Here is a 15915-nt window from a genome sequence, read left to right as displayed (position 1 = left end):
GGTTAGTGTGCTGTACTGCCAGAGTATTTAGTTATCTGGTTAGTCCATACACAATTTTTAGCATACTTTGCACAGTATACATACTGTAGAAATATAGTAAGCAGTAATAGTATAGATTAGTATGGCTTTTAAACATAGCCTGAAGTGTATTCTGTAGAACAGCTACATGTAGTTATTAATGAACACAGGGGTGGACAAAATCTAAATTAAGGACTGAAAGAGGCTGAACGTTTTGTGGAATTTCTACATCTGATGCTGTTCTTTGTTCTCCACATATCAACAGAGGAAACTTCTGTAAGCAGCTCATATGGGGTGACCAAAGTCAACAGCTGGTACACTGTTTTCACATCTGATTAGTCCATCCGCATCTGGCGGGAATAAACTGCGATTTACTCTATGTGGGCACTGTGAAGCTTACTGTGTGGCACCATGCTGTTACAAAGAATCGTGCTTGATAATGAGCCACTGCTGTGCATGTCTTTTCCACAACATTTTTTAATAGACTCTGCCTTGTCTAAGTCAACCAAGGAGTCAAAAGCTTACATACTATAAATTAGGCTGGCAATGATACTAGACTGATGCTAAATACCTTATCAAAAAAATAAAAGAAAAGAAAAAAAACCCCCAAACAAACCAGAAAGTCTAAAATAAGCCTCTCCCATGAATTGTGTGTTTTAAAAGATGACCACAGAAAAGGTGGAATGGAGCGCAGTACCATTCCTGATGACAAATTAAATCACAACCAAAGCTGGAGAGCTTGTTTAAAGACTAATGATACACAACGTCTTGTGTGTGTTGTTTGGCCAGCAGCAACTCCATTTTTCCCACGCAGAGTTGCATAAATGACACTCAGGCTGACAGATCCATGAGCCCGGCATTCTTTGCTTTAGCTGCAGGCACACTGAGCTCAGTCAGGACATATTGGAAAAGCCTTGAAAAATGTCCAAAGACAAAGTCATTATATTGGAAAACATTGCTGATGTCTAAATACGTAATGAAGATGTATTATCTTTTGTCTGTTTAAAGTGTGTTAAACAGAACCTTACAAAACAGATAGTTCCGATAAAAGTTCTGATTGGATGAGCTGCGTTCTAAGTCATGGACCTTATTTACAGTAGCGCCATCTTTAATTTTTGACAGAACTGACAATGAGGCTGTGGTGGGTAGCAGTAGTGGGGTTTAAAAAAACACTAGGGTATGGCCAAAAACCCTTGGATAAAAGAAATTGCTTTTTAAGAGTCGCTGTCCATGTGTGAGTGCTGAAATGTGACCCTGTAGTGTCTCTTGTCATTGTAATTATTTTTATAGCTTGGCGCATAACTTTATAAATCATACATGCAATTTGCCAAGCTGGGAAAACTTTAAAGCAGTTCTCTTAAACAAATGAATTAACTACACATGTTCTATTATTATTACAGTAGATTAATAAACTAAGATATATTATTTTTACACAATCAATAGTCAGAATTCATAATTCATCATAAGTACATTTTCAGTTTTTCATTTACATAAATATGTTTATCGTGTTGGCAGTGGGCCTTTTGCAAATGCAGAATATAATAAATAAAACAATTCCCTCTGAATTTAATTTGTAATTCAGTGGCAACTTTGGTCCTATAATAATTTGTTGATTTATACTATTTAATTATTTGATCAAACATTGTTTTATATTCTTCTTTTGTTTTCTTTCATTTATTTATTTTATGCCTTAATTTGAAACTATATATTATTATATATTAGATAAAAAAATAGGCCTGTGTAGGTTATTTGATAGAAGTAGACTTTTATAAGTATATTCTATTTAAATATAAATAAAATAAAAACATTTGAGTATCAAGGTCACATTGTATACGTCTGCATAAATAGCATAAGTGTAAGACATTAACTGTATTAAATTGTATGAGGTGTAATTTCACGATGTCCTATAGGTGTCTGCCTACAAATCAGATACGACCTTACTGCAGAACACTCGATCTATGACCATTTTCAAGTACTTAAATTACGATGCCTTTGGGAAACAGACCATCCTTCTAAAATGCTTTGTACTGTCATTTCTATGATATAATTGGGCTTATAATGCTTTAGGGGAAACAAGGACGACACAGACTGAAGTGACGAGCAGACTGCATCTTAATGAGGCATATAGTTTCCCGGCATTGTCGGCCATGCTGTACCATACGCAAACTCTACCCCTGGTGGGTAGACATAAGGTATTCCTTGGTCTCCATTTACACCCATTCAAGCGCATCTGAACGAGAGTGACCTGAAATGCAAACTCGAGTGAAGAAATTTCGCACTACATTGCAAAGTCTGCGAATCTGGATTATCAGAAGACGTCACACAAACAATTAAAAGAATACATATTTCAAAGCAAAAGTGTTTTATTGTAGCTGGCAAGTGAGTAGAAATGATTTTTTGAATAACATTTTTTAAATAATATAATGTTTCTTGTGATGTTTATTTATTAAAATCAGAAGTCCTCGCTCATGACATCGTGTCCTGGTCCGTATTTTAAATTATATGATATTATATTATTTTATATATTTATAGAAAAATAGTTTCTTCCAGTAATTATTAATAATAAATTAAACTGTTTATTTAACAATAGTGTCTTTTATCATAGTGTTTATACTTTAGTGTTAGACATTAGTCAGCATTCTGGCAACCTTCAGGTTGGTAGTTCATCCAAATTTAACATTCTGTCATAATTGACATACCATAATGTTGTTCCAAACCTGAATGACTTTCTTTCTTCTGTGGAACACATATTCTGGCCAATCTTTTCCTAATAAATAAAGTGAAGACTGGGCTGTCAAGTAGTGAAAGGAACAGACTGTAATTTAAGAAGCTATTCACTAAAAATCCCCCCCACTGTGCTCTCAAATCAAATATGATGTAATTTATATCAATGACGTTCAGTCACGAAACACACAAGAACCAATGGTGTTTGTCATCAGTGTTGTTAGTGCACCATTTTGGTAGTTCATCCATCAACTTCTCTAGGGGAGGATTATCAGTGAATAACAACTGACATTTGTGTCTGTTGCACGAGTTGCATGAATTACTTTGATTATAATTTTGTGACTTTTTCTTTGTTTGTAACTTTGACAGATTCAGTCCCCTTTAACTATATAAAGAGTAGCAAGGAACTTTTTTACAAAGGCACAACATGAACAAGCAAAAACAAAGCAGCTTAATGTCAACAAACTGAAATGTTCAGCTAACTGTTTCAACATTTTCATCTTAATTTAATTGCATGGAAGATTCATGGAGGAGATTTCTGGGACGGGGAACTTTTCACCACCTTATAAAATATAGACCCACCCTGCGGCACATCTGATGTACAGCTCAGATGGAATACATTGTTTTATATAATTTTATTTACTGTTTTTTTTATCATTAGTTGTTTTTAGATGCATATTTTTCTATTTGTATTAAGCTCTGTTTTTATATATATATATATATATATATATATATATATATATATATATATATATATATATATATATAGTGCCTTGAGAGGTCTCTTTAAAGGCGCTATATAAAATAAAGTTTCTTATTATTATATTTCATCATTAGCCAACAGGGCATCCATATATCCACTTGGATGGTACCCTTTTTTTACCCTTTCACGGAAACCAGCTTGGCACTCACTTGTACATATAAATATGAATCACTGATCCAAGGCAGCTTCAGTCCCCCTGAAATCAAATAATGCTGAGCCGAGCCCTCATGCCAATAGACTAAACTTAGCCGAACCAGGGTCAGTTGCATAAAGCAAATCTTGGGGGCCATCCAAGCTGACCATAAGATAGGTTCCCTGCACACAAGTAGTGACGTCATGCACAAACGATTGTAAGGGTAAAACAATATCTCTGCTAGAGACAGTTATGTTAATCTTGGCAATTTAGCACTCTATTTAATACCTCTCTTTTGAATTTTCTGACCTGAAATATTTTCCATCCAATCAGTAAAGATCTGAAAATGACAGGAAAATTAATTGTGGCAGGAAAATATGGCAGATGCTATTTGCATCCTGGTGTTTATTTAGAGTCCAACATACACACTACACCAGTGTTTCCCAACCTGTTTTCTGCCATGGCACAATTTCTACGACTAAAAAATTCCATGGCAGACCACTATCCCACATAGGCTAACCATCGTCAAAATTGTTCCTTTTCAAGAAGTTGTTTCTGTCCGTCTTAGTAGCATGTTTACTTGTAATTAGGGCTGTCAATCGATTAAACATTTTTATCGAATTAATTACATGGTGTCCCGATTAAAAAAGTGTGAGGTGTGCACAATAAACTTCGGAAGAGAGAAAAAAAGCTTGCAGTTGCTTTGATAGCAGAAAGTAATAAAAGGACTTGTTTATGTTTAGATCAAAGCATTTTAAGTTTTGTTAATTTAATTTAGTTAAAAATTACACGTTCTGAGTGACTCCAGTCAGGTTTCTTAAGCAACCAATTGGCCCGGTTGCTAGGGAGGGTAGAATCACATGGGGTAACCTCCTCGTGGTCGCTATAATGTGGTTCGCTCGCACTTAGTCGCGTAAAGTTGCGCAAGCCTTAAAATCCTCCATTGCTAGTTCTAAAGTGATGTTTTAGGACTAGCAACAAAGGCTCGAGCTGTATCAGAGTAAGATGCTGTCCATGGCAGAATAAATAGTTCCACTTACAAGAGTGCTTTAGGGATGAAAACCAGAAAATGTCTTGAGATATAAAACCTTGGACGATGTATTAAGGTAGTAACTATGGTATAAGTGGAATAATTTACTCCGGCCCGTTGAATAATTTTTCAACAATTCAACTGCCCATCGTTAATTATTTCTTACATAATCAACTAAATACAGTGCTATTTCAGTGCATGTTTAAACTGGATTGCAGCTGGTTAGTGAATAAGATGCAGCTTTATGCACTACAGAGGACAATATGTAAAAATGGCACAACTGTTTAGTGAATTCGCCCCAGTATAATTGCGGCTTATATGCAGAATTAAACCGATGTAGTATAGACCTTATTGACGCTAGCACCATCTTTGATTTTTATTGTGAATGTCAACGAGGATGTGAGTGATAGACTTACAGTCTTTCGATGGCACAAACGCTATAAAGCTGTATAAAGCTCCTAGATCACATCTGGTTTTCCACAACTCATGTTGTCTAGAGTCTTTATATACTGAATGTTCTTGGACAGATATTTTATCAATGTTTTGTCCACGGAACGATCCAAAAACAGTTTAAACTGCAGTACAGTTCATTGAAGAGACCGTAAGCCTATCCCTCACTGCCTTGTTGTTATTGCACTTAAAAATCAAAGATGGTGCTAGCATGTATACATCCATAGGCAATTTAAACCACAATAAAAAATACCTCATAACACCATTTAGGGGGCCCTGTATAGGGTTAAGAAGCTACAGTGGAGTCCCATAAACCAGTGCCCAGCAGGTCATCCACATATATACTTGGTGGTACACTTTTTGGCCATTTCACAGAAACCAGCAGCATTCGGTTGCACCTATAAATATTAATCACTGATCCACGGCAGCTTCAATGCCCCTGAAATCAAATAATGCTGAGCCGAGCCCTCATGCCCTTAGACTAAACTCACAGCACCCAGGGTCAGGTTTAGTCAGCCATGGCCGGCCACATGCTCTTATTCATGGCCCTAAAAGATTAGACTACATATCAGATGCAACACTGTCACTGCCCTTAGCTCTCCTATACTCAGAGTGAGTGGATTACCCTTCATGTCTGCTTGAAAGCAAGTTCTGCTTGAATGGTAATCCGAGGTTAAGACTGTTACACCAATAAAACTTCTTACATGCTTACTCTGCATGCTGAGACGTTTGCCTGGGAAGGAACACAGGACAACGGCTTTTCAGAAAAACAGACATGACTTAGGTGAAGCACACATGATTTCTCTTTTGCTCTGAAAGGCAGAAAATCATGCTTCTACTTGCTGTGCATGACAATTTTAAGAATGGCTATGAAAGAGGAAAAAGTGTAATCTCTTAAAGGTTCTGCTATCGGGTGCAGGGCATTTCCATTTAGCCATTTATTTTGTGTTATAAATGACAATCATCTCTAAATGTCACCCCCTAAAGCTACTGAGCATTTCACCAAGACATTATGGCTTAATTGATTTTTTTTTTAGAGTGCCCCCAAATCCTTTCTCACTTTTTGCAAGCTCATCAAAAATGTATTACATTTCTATATAGCACCAATTAACAGCCATTGATTTATTTGCTGGGAATTCCTGGTCCCAAGACTTTCCTTTGCATGTTAATAAACATGGATTGTTCATAAAGGATTTCTAAGTGCTCAAGAGTCTCAAATGATTCAAGAAAATCGAATCTAACCCTCATTTTCTGCTGAGACTGATTTGACTGATTTTACTGTTTGTCCCAGAGACCAAAATGATAGACATGTAAAAACATTAAAAAATTATAGTAATTTCGAAATTAACCCATTATTTTCCCTTCAAATTCATCGAATAAGTTTAGCCAGTGGGTTGCAAAGAAACAGCACCAATACAAAAATATATTTTTTGGCTTTATTCTGACTGCTGTACAAAAACAATAAAAAAACAAAACAGCAGTTGTTGGGGCGATATACATCGTTCAGCCACAACATTAAAACCACTTGCCTAATATTGTGTAGGTCCCCCTCGTGCTGCCAAAACAGCACCAACCTGCATCTTAGAATAGAATTCCGAGATGATATTCTTTTCACCACAATTGAACAAAACGGTTACCTGAGTTACCATAAACTTTGTCAGTTTGAACCATTCTGGCCATTCTCTGTTGACCTCTCTCGTAAACAAGGCATTTCCATCCACAGAACTGCCGCTCACTGAATGTTTTTTGTTTTTGGCACCATTCGGAGTAAATTCTAGAGACTTTTGTGTGAGAATATCCCAGGAGATCAGCAGTTAAATAAATACTCAAACCAGCCCGCCTGGCACCAACAATCATCCATGCAATTATCTAATCAGCCAATCGTTTGGCAGCAGTGCAGTGCATCAAATCATGCAGATACAGGTCAGGAGCTTCAGTTAATGTTCACATCAACCATCTTACTTCTAGAGTTTGTACACCAGCCAAAGAATTTTAGCAAGTAAAAAATTGTTGCATATATTCATATTTTATATCTAGGTTTTCTTGAACTCCACACTGTAATGTAACATTTAAGAAATGTTAGTAACACTTTACAATAAGGTTTAATTTATTAACATTAGTTACATTTACATTTATGCATTTGGCAGACGCTTTTATCCAAAGCGACTTACAGTGCAATTATTACAGGGACAATCCCCCCGGAACAACCTGGAGTTAAGTGCCTTACTCAAGGACACAATGGTGGTGGCTGTGGGGTTAGAACCTGCGACCTTCTGATTACCAGCCCTGTGCTTTAACCACTACGCCACCACCACTCCAAAATTAACAAAGATTAACAAATGCTGTACTGTACTGTATTTTTTATTGTTTTTAATGTTAACAAATGTAGTTAACTAATCTTAATAAATGGAAACTTATTGTATAGTGTTATCAGATTTTTTTCTACAATCAGCTTAAGTTTCAACTTAACACTTCAAGGTTTAGTATACCTTTTGAGCTATTAAAATGTCTTGTTATAGCTGAAGTGTTTAATTTCTATGCAACAAGCTTCCCGAAATGACAGTTTTCAAACTCCCACCCATCTTGACTGCTACTGGTTATACCAAAACGTTGTCCTGCCCCAAACTGAGATTGGTTGAGGCAATTTTGCTGTGTCGGGCCGATTAGAATGCTCAATCAAACAGAGCAATATTTCGAGAACGGCACAAATACAATGTTAAACTTTATGTGGAAATCACAATACAAATGGCTTACTTGTCTCTGCATATTAAGCTGGGATAAGAGCAAGTATTTTAACAAAACAATAAATATAAAATACATGCTTCTGTTTCAAGATCAGAAAAAAAACCTATCAGGAAATTGAAAATGACAACCAACAAATCATCACTGAAAAAAAGAATACATGGATAAAAAAAAACATGGTGAATCCCTGTCAATATGGCCATTTCAGGGATGAGCTGTTGTCATTCTTATGGAAGCAAGAGGATATTTGTAATCGCAATCTGAGGCATGGACATGCCGAGGCGCCACACCAAATACTGATAAGATTCTCTCTAAAATGAATCTCAATGGTGAAAGATCAGGCGAGTGACAGAAAAGGATTTGACAAGCACAGCCTGACAAGTGACAATGACAGCACGGCATCACAAGGCCACAGAGTCCACTATCAGCATCAAGAATTTATTAGGGTGGCCCACCTGCCACAGTGAGAGACTGTGCACTTTACCCTCTTTATGCTGTCTTTTTTAGCTTGCGGACAGTGGCATGCATCATTGCCACACTTACACTCTCATACGGATGCACACACGCAGCAGGACACAAGAGACAGTGAACATGAAAAAAAAGTGAGCTAGAAATGGAAATGGAACCCTGAAGCTGAGATACTGTACCTTGGGAAACGTCAGGGTGGATGGTGGTAGTGGTGGATGGGGGGGTTGTGGTGAGAACATCTAGATGGAGAAAATGGAAACACACACATAAGAGGTATTAAATGAAGGAGAGAAGTCACTAAAGCCATAATGAAAGGATTATATGTTAGTATGATATAAAAGATATTTGAAGGAAGCTGTTCCTTTTTTACCAAGACAGACAATAGCTCATTAATATCCTTAATAGAAACAGAAATGGTCTGTTATTTTGCTTTTTTGTCATGAAATGACATCTCTTGACAGTGGAGCATTGTTCTACAAAATTGTATTATTGATACAGCTGAAGGCAACTTGGCCAGCTACAAATATTTGATCAAATCTAATGTAAGGAACATGAAAATGACTGAATTGTATTGCATGGCTCCCTTCTAATAACAATAAGGTCTTCAGCAGGGGGTCCAGCAATTATAACTGTACAGCAGGGGGTCTGCCAATTATTGTTTGATCTCAGATTAAGTTTTGTGAAACAAATTATATGTGTTAAACCAGTGGTTCTCAACCTTTTTTGAACAAACGACCTCTTCATGATCCTCTTAACGCCCCCTAAAAAAAAAAAAAAAAAAAACCACTTCAGAAATACTGTTACAGCCAAACAATTGCAACACTGATACCTGAAGCCTGAGTTTTTGGTAAAAAAAAAAAACTGAAACAGAAGTTTCTTATTGTATTTAAACTACATGTAAAAGCCTCAAGTTGAGTAATATTGTGTTTGGAAAAAAATGCAAAAACACATGGATTGTTTGAAAGGTATTGCAAATGTATTTAGAAATTCAAACAAATTCAGGCTCACACACAAATTTTTTTAAGATGAACCAATCACGTGAACAATAACGTAACTAACCTAAATGCCCAATGAAAAAGCAGCGGTCGTTCCACACTCAATTAGGCAATATATACTAGGCTTCAAATTTGAATAGCCTACAAACGGTCATTTGATTTCAAATGACGAACAAAGACGACAACAGCTTGGCCACCTGAACTGAACCGAAGAAAAAATGACGTCAAAAACAGCCACTTTTTTTTTATTAATTACGGTCATTAGTGTGAGCCCTGAGCACTAATTCTGCGCCTAATTATGTATTCCGCGTTATGTACAGAAAAAGCCGGTGAAAGCGCGCCTCTATTTTGCGCTGAAAATTCTCCGCCTCTTAAAAGCATGTGTAACTTAGGAAGCGGCACTCCTGGCATATCCTCCTGGTAAAGTGGCAGCAGTAATCCGAGCAAGACGAAGACATAGGCTAAGGAGAAGAGCTGAAAAGATTTTTGCGCAGGCCGCCTGTTGAGTACCTCTGAGTAACACCCCCCATTTGTGCCTGAGCGCCCCCCTCTCTGCTGCCTCGTTCACACCGCCCCCCAACACTGTCCAAACGCCCCCTAGGGGGCGATACTGCCCCCGTTGAGAAACACTGAAAACAAATATTCAAAATTAGGCTAACTTTAACTGAAATTAAAGTTAAGAATGTTATGAAAATGTTAAGAAAAAGTTCATTCTAAAGGTTTCATTGTCCCTCCCACACTCAAATGTATTAAGTAAAATTAAAATGCAATGTACAAGGATATGACTCTGTACATCAAAAAGTATTATTTTTGATGGCTTTGCAATGTAAGCATCACAGTATTTAGAAACATTAATGTGTGTGGCAGGGCGGAGGGTGGGGCTGGGTTGTGATCCTACGCACCCGGTCCCGTAGTAGGCTAATCAAGCCTCCGAGGTATAAAGGTCGACTGCGGGGTGTCGTGCAGGAGAGAGAGATCGTTTACGGACATGTCCGTCATGTGTGTGTTTATGTGGTCTTTTAAGTTTATCATTAAAACTATTATTTATATTGAAAAGCCGGTTCTCGCCTCCTCCTTTCCATTGAATACCTTTACAATGTGGTATACAATTACACAAGTTATTATAGGCTAAGCTTAAAAAATGCAACTCTTATGTTTTTCAAAATTGTATACAATAATTAATTGAAGACCCCCTAATAGAATATGATGGCTTTGGTGATATAGAATTACGTAGATGTCCACGCAAAAATCCTGAATTTACCTAGACATAACGCTTCCTAATATCCTAAATACAAGAAGTATTAGCCAGCCAGGGATCATAATTAACAATTGCAAAGCACTTTGGTGAGTAAATAGCACATGATTACATTCTAGTTGGCCGGTAACTTTATTATGTAATACAACAATTAAACCTTTGCAAATAAGTGGCGTGAATGAATCAAATTGAAGACTTTTAAACTAAAAACTCTACTAAAAAATAAATGTAAAAAAATTATTCTAACAACTTAGCTCAGCAGAATTAAAAAAAATCTGTGTTCCCTTTGGTCAAGTTGGACACTGTTAACATTATCTCAGCTCTCATTGTGCATGTGCAACTGAAATACAGATGTATAGTCTATGTAATGATTAATCAGCTATAATCTTCATTATTTAAGCTGTGTTATTGTATGACCTAAATTTGAGTCCATTCAATTAACATTATTAAGTTGAAACCACAAAATGTAAAGAGCAAGTTTACTTAATCAATTGAGTAGTGTGAACTTATAAGGGTTTTCAGTGCACCAAAACAAAGATATGAGAAAAAAATCACAATGTATCATTACGTTGATGTTGATATTTGACAATATTTATAGCTGGTAATTTTGCCCAGTTCACCCACCATTGGCAAGTGTAGCAAAACGTACATTTTAGACCCTTTTTTGAGCCCACTTACAGCAATAGGACAGCACCAAAATGTTAAACCACTCCACATGATTCAAATCTTTCAGCCAGCTTCCCAATCATTCTGCATGCAAGGAAATGAGAGAACGGCAAAATTACATTATGAGAACCATTTATTAATAAACACACAGAGCCATATTCTATACACCCTTCACACATAATCATCAGAATAATGGAGCGCCGACAAATGCGAGTGAGCTATTGTACTGTGGCTGTGCGATGTGACTATCATTTCACTTTTTACCACAGATACTCGGGCGCCTTGCTGTGGAACAGACACAGCAGGCAAAATTGGCTGGCTGTCTCCATCACTTTATTGTCTGCGCTCCATCAAAAGATCTCAGTAGGGGCCCAAACACTTCCCAACTAATGATAAAACATCAAGGATAGGATAATGTCTCTGAATGTAGATGCTGGGAGACTCATGGGCTGATGAAAATATTTCAGAGATTTTGTGCACTGTGACCGATTGCAGACAGGCTTTGGAAATGTCATAGTTCTCGTGGTTGAAATTGTGCATGCAGGGGATACGGCCAACACAAAGGTCTGAATAGGATGTGGCATGCATAATACTAAAGCAAACAAGAATTTTCCATGGACAATTTGCAGGCTGGGTGACTCTTGGCTCAATGTTATGAGCGGCGAGATTTGAATGTGTTTGGACGTGCAATATTTCCATTTGTATGTGAGGGGCGTAAATATGAAATTCCAATCACACAGTGAGAAAATGGACGATGCGAGTACTTATCACAAGTAGGATTGTCCTGACAACACTTGCAAGACATGTCGTCATAAAAACCATTGGCTCTATTTCATTGTCTCTCAGCAATGCGGAATGTGTTAAATCTCTGGGTAATGGTTCGGATTTGAGCTGAGCCGACATGAGTTGTGCTGGCCTCCCTTTCTTTTGTGTTATTTATTGTGTAAGAATCACTCCAAGAAAGCTGGTTGCTGGTAAAAAAAAACCCTGTAATCCTACACTGTAATGATTCAAATTCTAATGATAACAATACGATTTATTGAATAACCTCTTTGATTATTAAATGGAGGTCAAATTCATGACAGAAGCAGCTCAGAAACTGACAGAAGGACAGATTGTTTTTTCCTCTGCCAACAAATTCTAGGTGAGACTTTTAGCACCTGGCTGCTGTATTAAAGTAAATGGAGGGAAATTAATTTATTTGGACAAGTCTTCACCAATTCCCCAATCAGTACCAGACAACTCTTCTACAGATAATGTGCATTAGAAAACTAAGGGAAATGTTGGTTTTAGATGGTTAGATTCATATTGGAAAGGTATATTGATCTGCTATGTTGGTAAATTATAGAAATCAGGGAGTAGCAATAGAAACTAGATTTGTATATTTTCTGGCAAAAATTGGAGTGGCTAGGGTGTTCTAGATAGTTGTCAAGCATTGATATGTATTTGCAAATGTGTTCTGAGTGGTTGTTAATATGTTGCCATGCAGTTGCTAGGGTACTCTGAGTGGTGGCTGCATTAAAAACAAGGAAAATGCTGCCTTCGGAGGCTGAATATGTAGGTAGGAAGGGATCAAAGCACGCCGAAACCAATAGATGTAGATGTATCCCTGCCTATGAAATCCCACAATACTGTGCGTGCAGATCCACGGCGGATGAGGTGAAAAGAAAAAAATGGTGGTCGAAGACGAGGTTGATAGAAAAAGTGGGAAAAAAGCTACATTTATATACAAATTGGCTAACTTTTGAGAAATTAGTATTGTAGTTATGAAACATACACTTTGCCAAAACTCTCTTGATTTTGTTCTAGATTATTTGACCATTGTGGTTCGGTTAGACTTAATAAATCAGACGCACTATCTTTAGTGGACACCAGATAGAGATAATCAGTTGCTGGTATCCTAGAAATGATGTGATGTCATGCTGCCTCAGTAGCCTGTCCGAACGCAGTTTCTTTGGTACTTCCATCCGCAAACACTGTCTGTTGAGTCATTGACTGATAGGGCAGCGAGGCAACAAAACAGCTACCTTTGGAATCGGATGCATGATATTCTGGTCCCTAGAAATAGCTTGAGTCCTCCTTTAATGTATTTTTTTGCTTGTTTTATTGTGTGCCAGGTGAAAACTGCAATTTATGTAATATAGAAAAGAAATAGCACAACCTCTCCTTAACAAGCCATACAATTTGAGGTTTCATTCATGTCTGTCACACAAACGGTGAATGATGAGTTGTGCTATGTTTTGAAAAACACTAACCCTTAGGATGAGGAATAGTAATAGTTCTGCTTGTCTTAGTAATCACAATAATTAAATGTTGAAGTGCCAGTACTAGCAAAATAACTACTGTCACATTCAATCTTCTGTATTTCTACTAGTACGGTATAAAAATATTAAAATCCTTTCCTTGTGGTACCCAACCCTGGTAAAAGAATGTGGTATGCAACCAAAAATCCTGAGTGTGTATGATAAATGATCTGTCAGTCTATGAAAAGCCTTGGGTTAATGCAATTGGTTACATGTATTCAGTATATCAATGCTATCGACAATGTCAAATGCTACTATGTACTATGCTGTCACAGAAGAAATGAAAGCAGTTGAAAAGCTTCCCATACAATTAAATATACAGAGTACACAGATTCCACACTGCAAATTATCAGTCATGACAGACACATTGGCTTCTTATCAATCTGTAGAGAGAAGCTCAAATCATTCAGAGTTTAAGATATTGAAGGGAAAAACCGATAAGACAGTATTTGGCGATCTGTGACTGCACTTACATCTGCGTTTTAACAAGAGCGAATGTTACATAGGATTGGCTGAGAACATCTCCCAAAGGAGCCTGAATATGAAGGTTAATGCTGTACATGGTCTGTGTCGACACTTATTTTTTTCCCCACAGGCATTGGCACAGAACATCAAGTGACTGTAATTGAAAAACACACAGTTCCCAATGGAGGAAATTTTGGAAAGGTGAAGTAAATAACAGCACTGCCAACCTATATCTACCACAGTGATAACATGTAGCGGTTCATGTTTAAAGACTTAAGTAAAATCAGTTAAGGGAGTATAGAATACATGAAAATAAATTACTGTGAAATAGCCTTAATTTCATAGTTGGGTTCATTGCTATTTTGGTAAAATCATCAGCTATGAATGTAAAGATAAATGTGAACACCTTAGCCACCACCAAGTAATTCCCTAGCAACCACCTTGAACACCCAGCAATCATGCTAAAAACAACCCAGAACATGTCAGCGACTGCATAGAAACTCCCTAGCAACCACATACAACACATAGGGTAATGGTGACGAGTTTCATAAGTCTTTTTATTTTCTCAGAAAATGTACAAATCATGTTGCACATTTAGTATCGCACGATGCGATTAACACAAATTAAGTAAGGTCGTTTGTTGTCCATCATTACTGTGAACTGATCCTATAACCAGAAAATTAGAGGACAATGATTTCCTCTAAAAATAAGCTGCTAAAATATTATTTGACTCTCGATGGATGTACTGTTACATCATCTTCTACAGTGAAGAACTTAAGTGTTATTTTGATACCAATTTGTCCTTTGAAAATTCCAATGTTTGTAGAACCTAGCCACCTAAGAAATATTTATAAATTAAGACACATGCACTCTGCTGCTGATGCCAAAAAACGAATATGTGCATTCATGCATTAATGACCTCAAGACTAGATTATTGTAATGCATTACTGGAAGGATGTCCAGCAAGATCAATAAATAGACTTCAATTGGTTCAAAATGCAGCAGCCAGAGTGCTGACAAAAACCAAGTAATATGATCATTTAAGCCGTATTTTATCATCGTTACATTGGATACCTGTTAAATTCCGTATTCATTTAAAAATTCTGTTAACTACATACAAAGATTTGAATGGTCTAGCTCTGCAGTACTTGAGTGATCTTCTACAACACTTTTTTCCATCATGTTCATTACGATTGCAAAAATTCTGCCTTGGTAATAATTCCTAGAATATCAAAATCCACAAAAGGAGGAGGATCCTTTTCATATTTGGCTCCTCAACAATGGAATAGTCTATCTGACACTGTTCGAGATGCAGACACACTCACTCAGTTTATGTCTAGACTAAAGACTCATCTATTTAGCCAGACAAACACCGAATTTATCCTTTAACCCACAATTAGGCTGCTTTAGATAGATCTGCCAGAACCAGAAACCAGAAACATTGATCATGATCTATAACTCTGCAATAAATTGAATGGAATCAATGCTAAAATTATTCTATTTGTATCCCTGTCTCTACCTCAGGACTCCTATCCTGAGGTCACCAGAACTGGCTGGATCCAGCACCATTCCTGCTTCGTGTTGGACTCCACTGCTATGTGTCGTGTTACTGTCACTGCTGTGTGATGATGACTAATAGCAGCCTGTGCCAGCCAAACATCACTTCAGTCTATTACGATGGACTTCAGAGGATGTACTGATGCTAAATCCAACCATAAGACATGAGATACTTCACATGCGATTGCCTGAACCTTGGATTTAGGATAGACCTCACTGAAATTACTGGCCAGGTTGAACTGCGATGCACCTAACTGATCTCTGCCTGCATCACCACTGTCTAATGATGGACTACACTCTTGAAATGGAATACATTGACTATCAATTAATTGTCAACAAAACCTTA

The 15915-nt window shown here is 37.2% G+C and overlaps 1 protein-coding gene across 3 annotated transcripts in view; it reads right to left on the bottom strand.

Annotated features, from left to right (window-relative positions):
• LOC127632205 (cell adhesion molecule 1-like) overlaps positions 1-15915 on the bottom strand; it is a 266001-nt gene that overhangs the window by 28463 nt on the left and 221623 nt on the right. For 2 of the 3 annotated variants that reach the window (XM_052110807.1, XM_052110806.1), the window contains one exon: positions 8508-8567. The exons of the other annotated variant lie outside the window; for it this stretch is intronic. In XM_052110807.1, the coding sequence (XP_051966767.1) occupies positions 8508-8567 (60 nt within the window). The remainder of the gene's footprint in view (positions 1-8507; positions 8568-15915) is intronic. 3 annotated transcript variants of the gene reach the window in all.

Source organism: Xyrauchen texanus, chromosome 38 (assembly GCF_025860055.1).
Source record: "Xyrauchen texanus isolate HMW12.3.18 chromosome 38, RBS_HiC_50CHRs, whole genome shotgun sequence".
NCBI lineage: Eukaryota > Metazoa > Chordata > Actinopteri > Cypriniformes > Catostomidae > Xyrauchen > Xyrauchen texanus.
The sequence above is the reverse complement of the archived record's forward strand: the minus strand, read 5'-3'. Positions and strand labels throughout refer to the sequence as shown.